The 21,700-nt window shown below is 38.4% G+C and overlaps 2 protein-coding genes and 3 non-coding genes across 5 annotated transcripts; 2 read left to right on the plus strand and 3 right to left on the minus strand.

Moving 5' to 3' along the window:
- The first annotated feature begins 7,733 nt into the window (after positions 1-7,733).
- LOC120468896 (keratin, type I cytoskeletal 19) lies at positions 7,734-10,767 on the plus strand. The gene is made up of 8 exons (XM_039657521.2): positions 7,734-8,289; positions 8,444-8,526; positions 8,621-8,777; positions 8,861-9,022; positions 9,213-9,338; positions 9,761-9,981; positions 10,087-10,100; positions 10,513-10,767. Exons 1-8 carry the CDS (start codon positions 7,822-7,824, stop codon positions 10,572-10,574), a joined length of 1,293 nt encoding a protein of 430 aa, XP_039513455.1. The 5' UTR covers positions 7,734-7,821; the 3' UTR covers positions 10,575-10,767.
- A 2,060-nt stretch (positions 10,768-12,827) lies between these two features.
- Positions 12,828-13,126, minus strand: LOC148970433 (signal recognition particle RNA). The gene has a single exon (XR_016148785.1).
- An 858-nt stretch (positions 13,127-13,984) lies between these two features.
- On the plus strand, positions 13,985-17,321 carry LOC120468895 (keratin, type I cytoskeletal 19-like). The gene is made up of 8 exons (XM_039657520.2): positions 13,985-14,782; positions 14,942-15,024; positions 15,764-15,920; positions 16,019-16,180; positions 16,360-16,485; positions 16,588-16,808; positions 16,906-16,919; positions 17,038-17,321. The coding sequence occupies exons 1-8, from the start codon at positions 14,291-14,293 to the stop codon at positions 17,157-17,159; spliced, it is 1,377 nt and encodes a 458-aa protein (XP_039513454.2). The 5' UTR covers positions 13,985-14,290; the 3' UTR covers positions 17,160-17,321.
- Positions 17,322-18,267: 946 nt separating this feature from the next.
- On the minus strand, positions 18,268-18,566 carry LOC148970434 (signal recognition particle RNA). Its single transcript, XR_016148840.1, has one exon.
- A 2,749-nt stretch (positions 18,567-21,315) lies between these two features.
- On the minus strand, positions 21,316-21,603 carry LOC148970435 (signal recognition particle RNA). Its single transcript, XR_016149021.1, has one exon.
- Between the last annotated feature and the right edge of the window lie 97 nt (positions 21,604-21,700).

The raw sequence follows: 21,700 nt of genomic DNA on the forward strand, positions 1-21,700 counted from the left end.
GGAGAAAACCAGAATTTTTAAGTCACCATTATGGTGATTAGTGTTTGCTTTAGTTGGGCTCTTGACCCTTAATTTATAAACTTTAGAATTTGTTTGGCTGCAAGACATGTTATAACAGCCAGATGAACAAATAGAAAAGGTGATCTGATGGTAATGGTTGTGTTTTAACATAATCGTTGTTTCACAATCATTTGACCTTAATCACTGAATTTATATAGACTATAATTATAGCTTAAGTGACCTTGTACAGCATAATATTTTTAATATTTACCATGTAATCAACATAATTTATTAAAAGCTTCTCTTATACAATTAAAAAAATTCTTAAGACACACAGACATCAATAATTAGCCTGTGAATCTCAACAATGGTGACAATTATAAAGCATGTTGCAGTGCATTCTGGATGGCATCAATCAAAACTCATTCATGGCTCCCATCATGCATTGCTGCATGAATAAATAATGAGCTTATGTTCAGAGGTGATCTGTTTGTCACCATTGCTGAGATTTATACACTAATTCTTGATGTCTGTGTGGTCAAAAGCGTCAGTTAGATGACGCCTTGGGATGAGAATGCATTGTTTAATGAGATTACCCCAAAACACAGGGAATAATGATTTATAATGAATTGTTCCGTTTTTTTTAGGGTGAGGGGGGCATCTACCTCTATATTGGCCGTACGCGATGGGTACTGCCATCTGCCATGAAGCTAGTTAGTCGATACAGTTGTAAATATGGATGTTTTTCCTTTCAAAGCCTTTATTAACCATTAACTTTGTGTATTTAATCTCTTTTTTTAGCCAATGTCTTTGCTGCTAACCTTCAATTCAACCATACAAGCAAAAATGACTTGAAATAAACATCTTAATTTTTTAGTTTTCATTGCATAAGTAAGAGTGTTGAATTTTCTTCTTTTGCATCCTATTCTTCTAATCCAATAATAGCACATCTGAAAGGTTTGTTTGAGCTGCGCTCATACTATACAGGCTTGAATTTTCATTTCCTTCAGCCTGAGTTCACCTTTGGTGTGAAAAGGCTTTTATATTTGCTTTTTTTCATGATCCACAGATGTTTCAGTGATGAAGCAGCCTTAAAAAGCTGAGGTAACAGAAATAAGGGAGGAACACATCATATTTCCTGCCTTATGTTGTTGATTGTTCAGGCCAAGAATAGATCTTTTGTGTCTTTTTTCCTTTTCCAAAAATAACCATTTAGGTAAGAAAGAATTTGGTTGTGTTTGAAATAAAAATAAATAAAAATAAATAACTTTCTGCCCCATGCATGTTTTTGAAATTCTTCCAAGGTGCTGAGGTACTGTACCGAATAAATGGATCTGAACACAAAAAGGACAATCCAGGTGACCAAAAAATATCAAGCTGACAGCATGAGATGAATCAGAGTTTGAGCAAACATAGCCTATAACAATAAGAAAGCAATGTTCTTATGGGCCACCAGAAAAAAACTAAGCCATATACACATAGTAAGCATATGGTAAAACACACTTCTGTGTATATATAACTATTATTAAAAGCCTTAATGGCTTTTCTGTTTAAACATCCATTAAACAGAGGCATTTCATTCCCCCAAGGAAGCGAGGGAGTGCCATCAGAAAAACAAATTATATTCATTAAACGTCGTTTTGTCTTACCCTGATTCACTATAGCCTAATCATTTTAGACCTGGTGGGATGGTTTTTGTGGGAAAATGATGTATACGTCACTTATACGCATGTGTGTCTCATCATATTCATACATGTGTATGGTGTGGGAGTGGCATAAGTTAGTTGGCATACCAAGCAAGAAAGCTGGCGTGGAGCACGCTAAATCTCATACAGGAATCACCCATTTAAAAAAAAAAGTCAAAAAATAAGTCTGCTGGCAATAAGAGAACGTGACACGTCTCGTAATAAACCGAGAATTTGGCGTGGCTTTTCAGAGATTTAATCTTAATCAGTCAATGTTAGAAAAAGATAAAAAAAAATCTCTCACTGATTTGACTGAATAACTTTTGAAGCTTTAATAAGGATTCATTTCATTCAATTTCAGTTTTTCTTACCTGAATAGCTAACTACTGTTAGACCTAGGCCTAAAACTTTATTAGTTAGGCTAGTAGTTTTTGTTGTGGTATACATGTTTGCATACACGCATAAGTTCTTACATTTAGTAGAGACACAATACTCTAGTGACACCCATTTCATGACCAATCTGGCACTTATCTAGATTACATTACCATGATACTACTATACGAAGCTAGAATATAGTGACATTAAGAGGTTTTTTTTTTTTTTTTACTGTATCTACATCAGGTCATCTCTACAATGCAGAGCATCCATTTTTATTTACATTTTATTGTTTACATGTATTAGTAGCTAAACTTGTGCTATGACTTTTGCGTGTATTTCATTTTGCTTCTTTTTTGTAAATTAAAGGATAATATTAAAAGAAGCCATTTGATGATATTACAGAACATTTGAAATTTGTCCGGAATAAGCACCCTAATTCACCCTAATGTTGTAAAATATTACAGGTAAATAAAACAATAATAGCTTAAAGGAAAATATGAAATAGTCAAGGTTGCAGTAATTGTCTCTCCCTTGCCGCGGCAGGCCAGCACTGAGACAAAGCTGGTTCTCGTCTGGACAGAACAGCCTATTTCTTTCATTTTTATGAGTAATAACAGTTATCAACTCTCCCATGAGCTCTTTGAGGACAGCTCATTCAGCAGAGAGAGATTGGTGGGGTGGAGATCGGTTTGTTTATACAGTGAGTCATGATTGAGAGTCAACCAGACTAAAGTCCTCACAAAAGAGACAAGACTTGAGCCCAAAAAGAAGAACAGATTAACCAGATCATGTAGATACATGCTAGTGGTGAAAGCTTCATACAGTCGTGCTCAGAATTAATGGCACCCTTGGTAAATATGATCAAAACTGGCTGTAAAAAATAAATCTGCATCGTTTATCCTTTTGATCTTTCATTAAAAAAATTGCAAAAAAAATCTAACCTTAAATTGAAGCAAAAAAATTGAAATTGGGGGGGATTATCACGTATGAAATAAGTGTTTTTCTCCAAATCACGTTGGCCACAATTATTGGCACCCCATTTTTTTACAAGTAAAATATCTCTGAAGGATATTCCCATTAATGTTTATCTTTTTTAGCACACCAGGAGGACTATAGTAACATAAAGTCGTCCAGCCATGACTTGTGACACGACTTGTTTCACAGGAATTATGAGGAAACACAAAGGCCAAATTCCCTTAATCATCCATCACAATGAGTAAAACCAAAGAATATAGTTCGGATGAGCATCAAAAGATTGTACAAAATAGAAAGTGACTGTAAAAAAAATAGCTTAAGAACTGAAAATCCCCATTTTGACCATCAGGACAATAATTAAGAAGTTCCAATCAACTAAAGATGTTACGAATCTGTCAGGAACCCCTACATACCACATGTTTTTTGGGAGGGTTTCAGGAAAAATACTCCTGGCTTATCCAAGAACAAACTCCTGCAAACTCAGTTGTCAGACATGACTGGAACTTCAAACGGGACGGGTTCTGCTGTCAGATGAAACTAAAAAAAAAAGGCAGCAAACACTCTAGATGGGTTGGGTGCACACAAGGATAGAAAGTATGTGGAAAATATAATAAACCGTTGGATATTTAATGTTTTTATATTTACCAAGGGTGCCATTAATTCTGAGCATGACTGTATGTGTAAATAATGCAAAATTCAGTTTTTTAAACAACATTAAGAAAATCTTGATTCTGATGACTGTGATTTTTTTCTGTGAATAGGCGAATAGGCTCTATGCATGGCAGTGCATGACGTGTTTCCGGTGAAGGTCTAAGGATGTCCTATGCTATACCGAGAATTTATAGACCAATTTTCAGTTGGTAAACATGGTGACATTTTTATGTGGGCGGAGCTTAGGTGGTGGCAGAACGATCCCTTTGGCAGCTTTACGTAAAGTCTGCAAGTTTTGTTAGCTTGTTTTTAAAGGGATACTCCACTTGTTTTGGAAATAGGCTCCACTCCCCCAGAGTTAAACAGTTGGGTTTTACCATTTTCGAAAGTATTCAGACGATTTTTTTTTTATATATATATTTAGAAGAATATCAGTAACCAGTTTCTGTCTGGTTACTGACATTCTTCTAAATATCAAAAAATTGGCTGAATGGATTTAAAAAAAAAGTAAAACTCAACTGTTTAACTCTGGGAGAGTTGTGAAATGAGCCTATTTCCAAAAAAAAAGTGGAGTATCCCTTTAACAATGACTGGAGAAAATCCGATTTTATCTTAATGTGCAAGGTCACTCACTGTCCAGGACCACGATTGTTATTTGCAAAAGTTCATTTCATGGAACCAGATTGGTCGGCCCTTACACTCATTGAGGATCTGACAGGATTAACGTTAACATTACCTCCGGTTGAGTGGCCTGACTTCTACATCTACCTGATAGAGAAACGGAGGGCATATAAATCTTATACCATAAGTGCTGAATGGCCATGTAAAAGACGATCCGCAGTAAAAGTGAGGTACGATCCGCAGTTCTGCCTTGTCAGCGCCAAGAAGACGACAATGTAAAGAGTGAAATTATGTGCAATTTCAATCAGGTGAATATTTTATAGAAATAAAAAATTGCAGATAAAGCATATTAATTTTTCATTGATTCTTGCACCCAACAACACAAAAAGATGACATTTAATAATAAGAAGAATAATTTAAGATCCTTATTTTGTAGCTGAATCTGTGCTGGTTTGTATTTGCCGCCTCCAGTTTTCCTTTTGTTCTGCCTCCAGCTAGCCTGGATTTCAGCCTGAACCCCGCCCACAACATTTTTTGGTCGGGAAGTTCGGTCTGGACTCAATCAAGGCATTTGTCGATCGGAAAGATATTTTTGCCGTCCTTACTACAGGATTCGGCAAAAGTGTAACTTATCATCTGGCTCTGACGGTCGCTAAGAAGATGGGACGTAATGAAAAGCCTGTGGTCGTTGTGGTTTCTCCTTTGGTCGCACTCATGGAGGACCAAGTAAAAGAAGCAACACTCCTTGCTTTACTTCTAAAATAAGTAAGTTCTATAGTTGAAATCTGCGCTATGCAAAGTAGTTGACTGCGTTGCTCTGACTGCTTGTAGGTCTACCGACTATCCAATTGAGTGCAGAGTTTTTTTTCCTGGTTCGGTTAAGACACGCCTCATAATCAAAGCCCAATGGAGCAGTTTCAGACTCACATTCTGACAAGAATATGAGTATGACGAAGTCAGGCTAGCCTCCAGCTAGCGCCGTGACGTAACTGTGACGTCAGCTGGAAATTGGTCTATACTGGCTTCTATACTCTATGGCTATACTAAAGGAACATTAGACACAAAAACAGACAAAACAGCCACCCCTCATTTTGTTTATGCTTATTTGTTTATTATATTAAATAAACATAATGTAACTATATATAAAAGAACATCTAAACGTATTAAAGTTTCGTTTCAAAGACGGGAGGACATTTTGAAGACTCTGCCATAATCCCACTTATACCTCCGCTTTAAATCTCCCCAACTGGAAACTGAAGAGCAGCCTTGCGTCAAATGCACAACTTATACGTGGATATACTGTAGCCTATTTCACACTGCTATAGTTGTATGTCTCTTAAATCACACTGCAGTCATTTACCTGTAAATGTATTTACATTTTCCCTTTGGTTTCTGGGTACAATCTCACGGTGTATTGTATGATTCGTGTATTGTTACAATTCGCAGGAACAAAGCCCCCTCCCCATTCTCTATTGTTGATCAGTGAGGTATCCAAGCAAAGTTCCAGATGTGACCTGTTAAGAGGGTGATGGTGAAATTATCAGATGACGTCACATCCCCCCCAGGGAGCCCACAATGAAAGCAAATCTTCTCCAAACATCAACTGACACAAAACACATGCTTACAATCTTACAAATGTCACCACCCTTAACATCAAGTGCATGTTTAAAAAAGCTGCTAAATTACAAATCTTTAAACAAGCACATGATGTAATTTTGCACACAAATCTCTCTCCTGACCTGTAACCAATGAAAACACATTCATTTACCGGTGCTTAGGCAAACATAGCAAGAAACAAAGAAATAAATAAAAACAATTGGAACACCCTAGCAACTGGATAGCAACAGTCTGTCAACCAACACAACATCACAGAACACTGTCATGTCAAATAGCCTGAGCTTGTCCTTGCTCAGATAAACAGGCGTTTAAAAAAAATAAATTATGAACTTACAAACATCAAAATATGATGGTGGATGAAATGATGGTATTTTATTTTTTTATTTTTATCTTATTTTTTATTTTTTTAATGGATGTATTAATTTCTGGATGTATTCATATTTAAAAATTCCAATGGTCTTTTTTCAATAGTCCACCCTACACCTTCTAAGTAACTTTTCAACTACATGTCAAGTAACTCTCATTAGAGTATTAGTTTGTTATACATTTTGATATTTTTATTCAAACATTAGGAGAATTAAATTAGTTTTTTTTAAAAACTTGTTTTACATTTGAATTTTATTGTAACTCAAAAAACGAACTGTTATACAGTTAATTCGTTTTTGGAAAGCATCTTTTGTCCACAAATCAAAGTCATTCAGTACAACAGACAATAATGGTGCGACAAAAAAAATTATGAAACCAACATGAATATATTTAACTTGGGACATGTATTACATATCATTATTGGGTCTTATGTTTTTCTATATATTATCTGTTCTCCTATATGTAATAACGGAGGAATGTCTTATGTTTCAGCTATAGCTATCCGTGAAGGAAGTAATTTGTCTTTCCTTTATCAAGAGTGGAGTGAGGCACCAGAGAGGTCATCTTAGACTGGAGAGGATAGAGGGGGTTATCGGTAAATCTAACCTAGCAAGTGAATCCTATGGCTTGTGGAATTTTACAGAGAAGGCTTGGCCTGAAGTAAATAACCTTGAGAGAGATATAAGAATGAAGTCCGGCCTGTGTTCTGCGAATCATTTCACTTTTCAGTAATCTGTGTTGGTGACTGAGCCTTATTGTTCTAGCAAGAATAATAAACCTCTTTTCCTTTTATTAATTTGTCTCTGAGTGTCTCTTACGCAGTGATGTCTGTTTATTGAATTTTTGCCTCAACAGACATGTGTTTAAAACTTTTTTTTAATCATGGACGCTCTTATTTGTCTTTATGAGTCTTTATAAGCAAACAGGACCCAGCACATGTCTCCTCTTGGTTTCAAATGATGACTTTCCTTTTCATTACTGCTTCCTGAGAACAAACATTTGAACTCTGAAACTCTGATGTGTGATTGCTTCGACTTTTATAATTAAATATTGAATTTAAAACTACTTGGTATCCTCACATAACTGCATGGTTAAGTGTCCTTGTTCTATTGGAAGCTGACAGAGAAAGGCAAACTTGCCCAAATCAATTGCACAGACACACACACACATCTATGTGTGTCTATGTGTGTGTGTGTGTGTGTGTCAAATTGCACTCCCTTCATTGAACTCTCAAGGGTGAGAACATTGCAGTTGTTCATACAGACACAGAGACATTCCTTTGCAGTTTCCTCACTAGGGTGGAAACTGAACCCTGGTCCTCGAGTCTCAACATAGCTGGAGGTTGCAGAGGGGTCTGGCACACACCCTCCTTCCCCCCTCCCGTCCTCAAAGAGCAGGACCCGCCCTCGAGCACCATCTTTATAAGAGGGCCGAGCTCAACTCAAAGGCACCAATCCTCTTCGGGATAACTTCAGCAGTTTCCTGCAGTGTCCCCTCTGTATTCTTCTCATCTCTGCATCCATTCACCATGTCGATCTCTTACCACACGGTGTCCTCCAAAGGTCCCAAGACTGTGACCTCAAAGTCCATTATCACCAAGAGTCGGAGCAGTTCGTCAGCCTTTCCACATAAAGCCTTCAGCGTGCATGGAGGTGGTTATGGTGGAAGCACCCGCATCTCTTCCAGCAGAATTGGCGGTGGTGGAGGATATGGTTTTGGTGGAGGATACGGCGGAGGATACGGCGGAGGATATGGTGGAGGATTCAGCTCTGGACACATAGTTTCAGGGGACTGTGACTACATGCAGGTGAATGAGAAGGCCACCATGCAGAACCTGAACGACCGTCTGGCATCCTACCTGGAGAAGGTGCGCTCCCTGGAGGCTGCCAATGCCACTCTTGAGAGGCAGATCCGCGAGTACTATGAGAAGAAGGGGCCGATCGCACAGAGGGACTACAGCGCCTACTGGAACACCATCAAGGACCTGAAGGACAAGGTACAGTGATCTCTAAATGAAGTGTACTGACGTTTCTTTGCATACAGCAGCTGAAAAGCAGACGCAGATAATCACTTCCGGTTCTGAAACAGCAATGCTCCAGCTTTATACGTTCTAATATAATACAATTGTACATCAATATTCTACCTTTCAGATTAAAAATGCTACCATCCACAACGCCAACATCCTCCTGCAGATCGACAACTCTAAACTGGCTGCTGATGACTTCAGGATAAAGTAATTTCTCTCAAATAATAGTTACCAATGATATTGGTCATGTTTAAGACATGATTGGTGAGCTTATTCCCATTCCTGCATCTCCACCAATCAGATATGAGCACGAGTTAGTGATGCGGCAGTCTGTGGAGGCCGACATCGGCAACCTGCGTCGCTTGCTGGACCAGACGACCCTGACGAAGGCCGACCTGGAGATGCAGATCGAGACTCTGCAGGATGAGCTGGCGTTCATGAAGAAGAACCACCAGGAGGTTTGTGGTAGCTTGCATGCAGTTGTTATCAGAACTTGTGAATCCATTCAGTGAACTGATGCTTGAGCCTTGTGGGTTTACAGGACTTGGCTGCACTGAGGTCTCAGCTGACTGGCACAGTCAATGTAGAGGTTGATGCTGCTCCTCAGCAAGACCTGAACAGGGTTCTGGACGAGATTCGTTCTCATTACGAAAACATCATAACGAAACACCGCAGGGAACAGGAAGATTGGTTTAAAAACCAGGTAAGACCCCGTCTGTCTCTTTAAATTCTGTGGTTGTGAATTCTTCCCATTACACACTGGAAAACTGACTTTACTGAAGAATAAACCTCATATTCCAGCTGGTGTCTTATAGCAGTGGCACTGTGGTAAAACAACATATCTTAGATTGCGATATTCAAATTCATATTGTGTGTTTCTGTCTTTCTTTTAGACGGCAGGATTGACCAAAGAGGTGACCCAGAGCACAGAAATCATACAAACAACCAAGACACAGATCACAGATCTGCGACGCACATTGCAGGGTCTGGAGATCGAGCTACAGTCTCAACTCAGCATGGTGAGAAACGAGTAGAATGGAGGATCTGTAGTGTGGAGAGAGAGAGAGATTTCATTATCTGAACCAAAGGCAGGAAAATTTTACGCAAGAGGTTAGGGAAGCAGGCCAAGAAGAGGCAAAGATGGGCGAAAAACAAGGAAAGGAGTGTGAGATATGTCAAGAATGTTTTATTTGAAGTCCTCCAAATCCCAGATAGTAAGTGAGGTAGAATGAAAGGAATGTGGAGAAGCCATATATAACATCTGGAAATATGAAGGGAAGGGTCCATTTGTGGACTAGCACATTGGTGTTTTTCGATACCAAGCATGTGTAAAAAGGCTGACAATTCTGTCATAATTTACAACCCCTCATTTTGCTCCAACCCTTTTCACTTTCAAAATACACATTGGCTTCATTTTTGCTTGCTCTCCTTACTCAAACAGAAAGCAGCACTGGAGAACTCACTGGCGGACACAGAGAACAGGTACAGCTGTATGCTAGCAGGCTACCAGGACCAAATCAACATGTTGGAGGCCGAGCTGTGTCAAATGCGGGCTAGCATTGAGCAACAGGGACGAGAATACGTCATGTTGCTGGACATCAAGAGCCGTCTGGAGCAGGAGATCGCCACCTACAGAAGCCTCCTGGAAAATCAGGACATTAAGTAAGGGCATTTCTTTTATATAATTGTCTGTCAAAATCTGTGGATCATGTTAGATCTTGTTCTGGAATTAATTCACTAATGCATCTTTTCTTTTTTAATTCTCAGGACTCAAATTCCAGGTGAGTGAAATCTGTTTTTGCATATTGTGGGATGGTCAGTTTCAAGTATACCCAACCCGATCTCACGACCAAATCGTACGAATTCGACGAATGATTAAAAAGTGGCTAATTCGTAACAATTCATACGACCTCACTCGTACGAATTAGTACGATTTTGCTAAATCGTACATTTTTTACGAATTGGCCAATTCGTATGAATTCGTACGAATGACCTACCCCTTACCCCGCCCCTAAACCTACCCATCACGTGGGTTTAGACAAATCGTACGAATTCGTATGAATGAGGTCGTACGAATTAGCCACTTTTTAATCATTCGTAAAATTCGTACGAATTGGTCGTGAGATAGCGTAGGTATAGCGTAGTGAATGCCGTACATCATGCTTCACTGACTCTCTTTCTCTCGGCCTTCAGGTGGGACAATCACCGTCACCACAGGTGGAACAACTATCAAGCAGACACAGCATACCTTCTAACTAAATGCAGGGCGCATTGCTTTATGAGACATCGTCTGGACACACACATACATTTGGTTTTGAATGTGTTTTGAAAGTATTATTGAGAACAAGGAAACCTGTGTAACTGAAAGAGATGATACTCATATTCGTATTTTTGTGTGTGATGAAACCCGTCTCCGAAAATAAAGCTGCATGCTGCTGTCATGAATAACTTTTTACTTAATTGTCTTTCTTTATGTGAACACACGGTCTGTTTTAAATATAAGATGAGTCAAATACTCATTAAAACAAAATGAGTCTGATTACATCGTATTCATGTAACACATTTCATAATAATATATTTACTGACAAGAAAAGAGTCTCTGAGGGAAATGAACTTGGGGTCAGTCTTCCTGGTTGTTGCTCATGGGTTCCTTCCATAACAGGCTTGAAACAATATTGTTTAAGTTGCCTGGCAACAGATCCATCACAAAAGTGAAGTGAAGGTTAAAAAAGGCTGGCCATTGACTTCCTCTGCATCTGCAAAAACCTTCAACCCTTATAAACAATTGCAATTGTGTAAACTGGATAAAACGAGGAATATGCACAGAAAGAGATTAAACCCAAAGACCTTTATGTGGCCTATATTTTTAATACACATTTATTGGATTAATGAAAATGCAATTTGGAATGCATTTAATCTGCATTGGATACGATTAACCACAAATTTGTTCTACACTAACATTTATGTGTTAAGCAGGATGTAACAAGTCATTGAATGACCTGTAATTGTCATATCTTCATAAAGAGAGAAACAAGAACAAAAGAGTTGTCAATAGATACCATAAAATGAACTCATGGAACTATGTCTATACATGAAATGCAGACTCATTGGCAGACATAGAGTGGCATTATTATTGCTCAGGGCATGCTGAGATTTTACCGTTTCATTTGCTCCAGTGCGGTTGAGTTAAAAATTGTTTCATCATCTGTCTTAAAAGAAAGCCTAAAACGAGCTGCTGCAATCATGCTTAGAGGTTTTCGGCTGGGTGTGCTACTGCACTTTCACCCAAAATATCTGAAGTGCTAGTGGTGTATTGCTCAGTGTGTTCACTGTGATTTTGGTACCTGATTTCTTACAGTAAACTTCATTACATCATTAACATCAATATAATGAAATCCTACTTATATGCCGGTTTTCACTGTTTCTGTTTTCTTTCAGTTTTAACTGTTTCAGTTCTTTGCGTGTTGCAAAAAGTTTATAATAACTGGAAAGAGCTGTTACCTTTATCTCGGTAGAAGTTGTTCGTTTACTCTTGTTAATGTGGCATAATGCATTTGTACTGGAATCACAATCACAGGAAACAATGTATCACATTTAAATGTTGAATGTTGATCCTCATGCCCAGATGGCAAGGAAATGAGAGACGTGCTATCGACAACTGAAAATTTTGTGGACTGCATGATTTAAACTTTTTGAAAGACATTCAAAAAGATGAAAAAAGTGATACTTCAAAAATGCTAAAATTGAATCTTAAGATAAAACTACTGTTCACATATTTATAGTATCAGCACTTATATTGTCCTAATTGCCTTTCAAAAGTAGTGACCAAAATATATATTTTTAAATATCACAGTATTTTAAAATATGCACATAACAGTCATGAAACTAAAACAGAAGACTGTAATTTGTGTGTGTGTGTGTGTGTTTGTGCAGGGAGAATTATTTATATTAAGATGACCCGTATCTTAAGTGAACATGTTTTATTCAAGCATTATATACACAGGCAATGTATTTTAATAACACACTATGACAGAGTAAGATAATGTAAATATGTTGAGGGATTATATGTGTGCACATTCTCCATTGTTTTTAAAAGCTACCTGTATGTTAAAAGTGCAAAAGAGCAGAGCGGTAGCCTACACATCACAAAAACTTATTTATGTATTGGTCAGAAGTTACGTTTTATGCTCCTAACACCAGGTTGTAGCTACTAAAAGTCTGTCATTGGATGGAGTAGACAGTGGAGGCTCTTTTTATTCTATTTTTTTTGGCCTGTTCTGTTAGTTGTTTTGTTTGTTTCCTGCTCTGTTAGTTGCCAGTGCCACATGTTGCTTTAAATTTACACATCAAAGTTGTAATTCAGTCCTCTTACATAACTAAAACGTTCTGCAAACCTGAAATCACCTTTCTAAATAAATAGCGACTTGAAACTTTCATCATTATGCTGCCGTCTAACATAATTATCAGAAGTATCATTTACATTAAAACAAAAAGGTAAATATGCACACAAAAGACTGAGTCTCGCTGTATCGCTCAGGTTGCACTGCAGTGTCTATTCACAGGCGCGATCCCACTACTGATCGACACGGGGACTTTGACCTGCTTCGTCTCCGACCTGGGCCGGTTCACCCCTCCTTAGGCTACCTGGTGGTCCCGGGCTCCCCCAGAAGCACCATATCGATACCGAACTTAGCGCGGACACCCGATCGACATAGTCCACTGCAGTCCAGAACCCCTGAGCTCAAGCAATCCACCAGCCTCAGCCTCCCAGAAGCTTGGACTACAGGCGCGCGCCACTGCACCCGGCGAGAGCTGTGAGAATCAGCGCTGCTACTGAATCTACATAGACATGCTGACTCTAGTGGCTTACAGCGTCATCTAGTGTAGGAAAACAGATTACTCCTCAAATCTGAAAATTCATTTTTTACAGTAATTTAAAAAAAACAAACATTTTTTTTTAAATATGTAAAAAAAATAATTTATATGAATAAAAGCATGATTAAATATTATTAACCACAACTTTGTGATTCTCCCACAATATTTCTCATTATTCCCCATCGTTTTTACCTAAAGCATTGTGTTTAATGATAACCAATCCTAAAGACAGACAAACATGCACACATGTTCAAAAAAGTTTACTCTTTAGTTTTAATTAGCTACTTGAGTTAAAAGTGTAAACTTTTGTACTTTTTACTCATGTTTTTGTGTTAATAGTTTGATTAAAAAAAAAAAAATGTTGACAATGCACCCATAGGTAAATACAAGTTCAGTACACCATACACCACAGCTAACATGCACCATAAACTAGTCTAAAATATCCTAAAATAATAAAATAAAATTGTCTTAATAAAATAAATAAAATACAATAAAATAAAATAAACAAACTGGGCAAGTACTCAAGCTGATTCGTATGACCTGTAAAAGGGTGGTGAAACTGTCTCAGATGATCTCACATCACCTCAGGGAGTTACCTGTCAGCTAAATCCCTCTTTATCATTATTAAAATGTTGAATTTATAAATTCTCAATCCTTGCTTGACCAGCTCAGCCTCTTTTTTCTGCCTCAAACTGTCAAAGCGATTTCCCCCTGGCACAAAACACTTACAAACACGCTCATTTACACACACATGCAACTTGTGTGTGGAAAGCCATCTTATTGCACTCCCTCCATTGTAGTCTGGAAGGTGAGTACATTTAAGGAGTATAAAATTCTTTCGCAGTTCTCTCACTAGGGTGGAGCTTGAACACTAATTTCAGCTATGCTGGTGGTGACAGCTGGGTCTGGCACTAACACACTCTCTCACACACACCTTACATCCCTCACCCACCCACAAAGTGCTGGAGCCACCCTGGATCTCCATCACTATAAGAGGTCCGAGCTGGGCTCAAACGTGCCATCCTCGCCAGGACAACTCTAACGGTTTCCTTCCGTGTCCTCTCTGGGTTTGTCTCATCTCCGTATCCATTCAACTATGTCGGTCTCTGTTCGCTCGGTGTCCTCCAAAGGTCCCAAGACTGTGACCTCAAAGTCCATTATCACCAAGAGTCGGAGCAGTTCGTCCGCCTTCCCACATAAAGCCTTCAGCGTGCATGGAGGTGGTTATGGTGGAAGCACCCGCATCTCTTCCTCCTTGCTGAACTCCAGAATTGGATGTGGTGGAGGATACGGTGGAGGACACGGTTTTGGCGGAGGATACGGTGGAGGATATGGTGGAGGATATGGTGGAGGATATGCTGGACTTACAGCAGGAGGCTGCGTTGTAAAGGACTTCCAGCTGAATGAGAAGGCCACCATGCAGAACCTGAACGACCGTCTGGCATCCTACCTGGAGAAGGTGCGCTCCCTGGAGGCTGCCAATGCCATTCTGGAGAGGCAGATCCGCGAGTACTATGAGAAGAAGGGACCGATCGCACAGAGGGACTACAGCGCCTACTGGAACACCATCAAGGACCTGAAGGACAAGGTACAGTGATCTCTAAATGAAGTGTACTGACGTTTCTTTGCATACAGCAGCTGAAAAGCAGACGCAGATAATCACTTCCGGTTCTGATGATCTACAGCAATGTTCCAGAATTATGCGTTCTAATGCAATAAAATTGTATATCAATATTCTACCTTTCAGATTAAAAATGCTACCATCCACAACGCCAACATCCTCCTGCAGATCGACAACTCTAAACTGGCTGCTGATGACTTCAGGATGAAGTAAGTTAAACAGTGTTGGCCACTAACTTAGACATAACTGTTGATGCTTAAAATGCAATAGCTTCACTGTGTTTATCTCTGCCATATGTAATGTATTACGGTTTCAACATAAATATTAAACTGTTTTCAACATTGATATTAATAATAACAATCTTAAGTTGAGCACCAAATCAGTGTATTAGAATGATTTATGAACAATAAGTGACACTGAAGACTTACAATGCTGCAAATTCAACTTAGACACAGGAAAACATAGTATTTGTAATAATGTTTTACGGTATTTTTTTTCCAATAAATGCAACATTGGTGAGCATGAGACTTTCAAAAACGTTAAAAAAATCATAGCTACCACAACATTTTGAATGGTGTGTATACGCCTTATTCACGGCAGCGCCATCTTTGATTTTTAATGAGAATGAAAGCGAGGCTGTGAGGGATAGACATGCATCTCTTCAATGTGCTGTACTGCTATTTAATGTGTTTTCGGATTGTTCTGCTCATGAAACACTGGAAAAAATATCTTTCCAAGAAATTTTAGTTGACAAAAAACTCCCGACAATATAAGCTGTGGAAAATTGTAAGTAATCTATGAGCTTTATTCAGCTTTTTACTGCGGATGCCATTGGAAACACGGTAAATCTATCCCTCACAACCTCACTTTCATACCTGTCATGGCGCTGCTCTGAACAAGGTCTATAGGCCTATTACTCGTCATGTTTAAACTTTGCTCACCAATCAGATATGAGCACGAGGTGGTGATGCGCCAGTGCGTGGAGTCCGACATCGCTAACCTGAGGAACTTGCTGGAACAGACACACCGGGCAAAGGTCGACCTGGAGATGCAGATCAAGAATCTGATTGAAGAGCTGGAGTTTATGAAGAAGAACCACCAGGAGGTTTGTAGTAGCTTACTGAGAGAATCAGCTATATATGACTGATCCTGAAAGTTAGGACCATTATAATATATTAATTATATTATATTATGACATTTCAGGAGCTGGCTGCATTGAGGTGTCAGCTGACAGGCACAGTCAATGTAGAGGTTGATGCTGCTCCTCAGCAAGACCTGAACAAGGTTCTGGACGAGATTCGTTCTCATTATGAAAACATCATACAGAAACACCGCAGGGAACAGGAAGACTGGTTTAAAAACCAGGTAAGACCCCGTCTGTCTCTTTAAATTCTGTGGTTGTGAATTCTACCATACTAAAAACTGACTTTACTGAAGAATAAACCACATATTCCAGCTGGTGTCTTATAGCAGTGGCACTGTGGTAAAACAACATACGATATTCATACTTGAATTCATATTGTGTGTTTCTGTCTTTCTTTTAGACGGCAGGATTGACCAAAGAGGTGACCCAGAGCACAGAAATCATACAAACAACCAAGACACAGATCACAGATCTGCGACGCACTTTGCAGGGTCTGGAGATCGAGCTACAGTCTCAACTCAGCATGGTGAGAAACAAGTGGAATGACATTATTATCTGACCCAAAGGCAGTTTTATGACCAAGTATACTTTATTAAGATCTTTGTGCTTGTTCTCCTTACTCAAACAGAAAGCAGCACTGGAGAACTCACTGGCAGAAACAGAGAACAGGTACAGCTGTATGCTAGCAGGCTACCAGAACCAAATCAACATGTTGGAGGCCGAGCTGTGTCAAATGCGGGCTAGCATTGAGCAACAGGGGCGAGATTACGCCATGTTGCTGGACATCAAGAGCCGTCTGGAGCAGGAGATCGCCACCTACAGAAGCCTCCTGGAAAATCAGGACATTAAGTAAGGGCATTTATGTATAAAAGTTGATGTGAATTACATGATTTTATCCTGGAATGGGTTCACAATGTTTTTTTCTTTCTTCCTTCTACTCCTCCAGGACTCAGATACCAGGTAATTGAAATTGATCTTTGTTTATGGTGGTGTGGTCAGTTTTAGGCATGCTTTACATTAAGCGTTAATGATTTTAAGTATTAAAGACATTAATAACATTCATGATTTTGGCTTTCAGGTGGATCTGTCTCTTTCTCTGGTGGATCTCACTCTGGATCATCAGGTTCCCACACCATCTCAACTGGTGGACCAACAATCCAAATAAAGCAAACCACCACCTCTTCACACCGCACTTACTAAACACAGCATTCTGCTCTGTGAAACAGTATTTAAAACACATTCACACATTTAATTCAAAACGAGTGTGTACATAATTTGTGATATGATAAAGAACAAGGAAACAAGTGTTATTTTAAAAGCATTGAAAGACACTCACTGTTGTATTTTTGTGTAAAAGAAAAATCTGTTTCTGCAAATAAAAGTGCTGTCAGTAATAATTTCTTGTTTTGTTTTTTTGCATAAACACTAAGACAAAAATTTTAAATGATGCAAAACACATGGGAGTCATATTCTTGATGCTGTAATTTATTTTACATCAGTCACAGAATATCATTAATCAAGCTTAATTTGACTTTTCAATTACAAATAGACAGGGTGAACTGAAAGCTTTTACAATCTTTTAGCTACATCAATGACAAAAGTATGTGGTACTTTTCGTCAGAACATTTTGTTTCTCAAATTTGTGGTTAAAGTTGACAAAGCACAATAAACGAAATCAAACAATAAGTGTTTAACCATATAGCTTTAATTCGCATCTAAATAACTTTCATCGTTTACCTTTCATAGTGTGCACTTACCATTGGGGGTGGGCAAAGGATCATAGAACTCGAGATCCAGACCATAATGCTTTTTGGGTTACGGATAGGATAGTTTTTCAGATAAGAAAAAACAAACAAAAAAACTAGCCTATTCTTCGATACCACAGCCAGGGGCAGAAGAAATGTGGTTACGATTAGAGGGTCACTGGTTTTCAGGTGCCCCCCGTGATTCGAACCTCTCCAAACCCAGGACAGGAAACCAAGGGGAGTAATTTTTTTATGGTATAAGCCTACATACGTTAAAAAAGATTAGGCCTAAAAAAATAAACGATGCACAATAACCACAACCAAGTTTACAGGCATATATAACGCACACTTCACATTCGTATTTTTCTTCGCCTGTTCTCATCTATTTTAACACATCTGATTATTTTTTAATCAAAGTAGATTTACAGATGTTGTTTGTTAAATATTGGTATTATCATAGTTGTAAAACATTGACATCTAATTTACAATATTGAAACTCTAAAAATAAAAATAATTATTTTTTGTAATTAAATTTATTTGACGCAGGGTATTACTGTTCACACAAAAGGCTGAGTCTCGCTGTATCGCTCAGGCCGCACTGCAGAGTCTATTCACAGGCGCGATCACACTACTGATCGACACGGGGACTTTGACCTGCTCCGTCTCCGACCTGGGCCGGGTCACCCCTCCTTAGGCGACCTGGTGGTCCCGGGCTCCCCCAGAAGCACCATATCGATACCGAACTTAGCGTGGACACCCGATCGACATAGTCCACTGCAGTCCAGAACCCCTGAGCTCAAGCGATCCTCCAGCCTCAGCCTCCCAGTAGCTTGGACTACAGGCGCGCGCCACTGCACCCGGCGAGAGCTGTGAGAATCAGCGCTGCTACTGAATCCAGTGGCTCACAGCGCCCTCTAGTGTATGAAAACAAAATACCAGGGAATGATTAGGCAGGATCCGATGAACTAAAGCATTTAACAATCTCTTTGGTAGCTAGCTATATTTTTAAAGGTAAGTGGTACATTCATTGTCTTATTTTGTTTTATATTTTTGTTTAAATGCTAAATTATTTTAGCACAATACATTTAAATTAGAGCTGTAACCACATGTATGAAGGCATTTTCTGCCGAAATTAAATAAATAAATTAAACGATAAAAATTAAAAATAAAACAAGTTTAACCATTTCATTACAGAAAATGGTACGCAGAATATGTGACAAAATTGATAATGAAATTAAATGATTTCATTTTCATTTTCATGGTGATAGTGCATCATCCCTGTCAAATTGAAAAATAAAATGCAATTGGTGATTTCACGTTTCATTTTCACTACAATCTCGAGACAAGACTGCCAATATTAAAATGAAAAGGCAAAAGTGAAAAGAAACTGCAAATGCAGTTTTCACAAAGCTTTTTTATTAACATTCATGCTATAATAGTGACAGAAATCAAATTCAAATGTAAAGTTTAGTTTTAAATTTTAATCATTTTATTTCCTCTTTTATTTCACAGTTTTGATTTTCGTTTTCATTTTCAAAGACAACCTGTATGCAAATTATATGTTAATGAGTGGGTGTGGTTCGCAACGCCGTTGCGTGGAGGAGGGAAAATGTCGGTTATGACCAGTATAGCAGCAGAGTTAAACCAGCTTGCAAATATTTCGGATGATGATGACTTCATTTTGCTTCGAGTTGAATCTATCTTAGACACACTTGGGCACTTTGCAGCCGTCACAAACTCCGATGTCGATCATCTAGTTGTTAATAATCTAGGTGAGGTTGTGCCTTCAGGCAGTAAATTGTCCGGGGAGTCTCGTCGGCCCGGGTCGTCCAAGGTATGACATCCCAGTAGAAACGCTAAGAATGTATCTTCTAAATGGTTTTACTGCTCAAGAGGTAGCAAACTTATTCGGAGCGAGCGAGAGAACCATCAGACGGAGGATGAAAGAGCATCATATGAGGTAACGGAACTGAAGCGAACAGCTTTCACCTTGTTGCACGTAACGTTATATTTAAAATGGACCCTTTTCAGTTTTCACGGACTGGTTAAGTTACATTTCCACGTTTAGTAGTAACATCGTAAAAGTCAGCAAAGCGTTTTTCATGTAAAATATATATTGTGCACTGTATTTGTAATTTAATGTAGGCCTACATTAAACGAGACTCCCCGGACAATTTACTGCCTGAAGGCACTGCACAACCTCACCTAGATTATTAACAACTAGATGATCGACATCGGAGTTTGTGACGGCTGCAAAGTGCCCAAGTGTGTCTAAGATAGATTCAACTCGAAGCAAAATGAAGTCATCATCATCCGAAATATTTGCAAGCTGGTTTTAACTCTGCTGCTATACTGGTCATAACCGACATTTTCCCTCCTCCACGCAACGGCGTTGTTGCGAACCACACCCACTCATTAACATATAATTTGCATACAGGTTGTCTTTGAAAATGAAAACGAAAATCAAAACTGTGAAATAAAAGAGGAAATAAAATGATTAAAATTTAAAACTAAACTTTACATTTGAATTTGATTTCTGTCACTATTATAGCGTGAATGTTAATAAAAAAGCTTTGTGAAAACTGTATTTGCAGTTTCTTTTCACTTTTGCCTTTTCATTTTAATATTGGCAGTCTTGTCTCGAGATTGTAGTGAAAATGAAACGTGAAATCACCAATTGCATTTTATTTTTCAATTTGACGGATGATGCACTATCACCACGAAAATGAAAATGAAATCATTTAATTTCATTATCAATTTTGTCACATATTCTGCGTACCATTTTCTGTAATGAAATGGTTAAACTTGTTTTATTTTGACTTTTTATCGTTTAATTTATTTATTTAATTTCGGCAGAAAATGCCTTCCATACTATTATAGCATGAATGTTAATAAAAAAGCTTTGTGAAAACTGTATTTGCAGTTTCTTTTCACTTTTGCCTTTTCATTTTAATATTGGCAGTCTTGTCTCGAGATTGTAGTGAAAATGAAACGTGAAATCACCAATTGCATTTTATTTTTCAATTTGACAGGGATGATGCACTATCACCATGAAAATGAAATCATTTAATTTCATTATCAATTTTGTCACATATTCTGCGTACCATTTTCTGTAATGAAATGGTTAAACTTGTTTTATTTTTTACTTTTTATCGTTTAATTTATTTATTTAATTTCGGCAGAAAATGCCTTCCATACACATGTAGCACTAGCCTATTTATCTTAATCTATTCTAATTGGTTAACTTAAAAATAAGTGATCTTAGTTTAACCAATTAATCATTTGCTTTATCAATAGGTTTTCAGCTGTTTGATCATTAAATACGTATTATAGGCTATATGTAAAATTCTGAAATCTAAATTACATTTGCGATACTTTACAAAAAATATAACGCATTGGTATGTATCTAAGAGAGAAGCCATATATATATATATATATATATATATATATATATATATATATATATATATATATATATATAACAAATGTACTTTATTATAGTAATAAATAAAGACTGGATTGGATAATTTTATTTGGCCATTAAGGGCTTTATTTTGTGTTCATTTGTTGTTGCTGTTGTTTATTAGATTCCACAGAATAACTGTTCACACAAAAGACTGAGTCTCGCTGTATCGCTGTATCGCTCAGGCTGCACTGCAGAGTCTATTCACAGGCGCGGTCCCACTTCTGATCGACACGGGGACTTTGACCTGCTTCGTCTCCGACCTGGGCCGGTTCACCCCTCCTTAGGCGACCTGGAGCACCATATCGATACCGAACTTAGCACGGACACCCGATCGACATAGTCCACTGCAGTCCAGAACCCCTGAGCTCAAGCGATCCTCCAGCCTCAGCCTCCCAGTAGCTTGGACTAACAGGCGCGCGCCACTGCACCCGGCGAGAGCTGTGAGAATCAGCGCTGCTACTGAATCCAGTGGCTCACAGCGCCCTCTAGTGTATGAAAACAAATTACCAGGGAATGATTAGGCAGGATCT

The sequence above is a fragment of the Pimephales promelas genome, chromosome 21 (genome assembly GCF_988280905.1).
Source record: "Pimephales promelas chromosome 21, fPimPro1.hap1.1, whole genome shotgun sequence".
In the NCBI taxonomy this organism is placed as follows: Eukaryota; Metazoa; Chordata; class Actinopteri; order Cypriniformes; family Leuciscidae; genus Pimephales; species Pimephales promelas.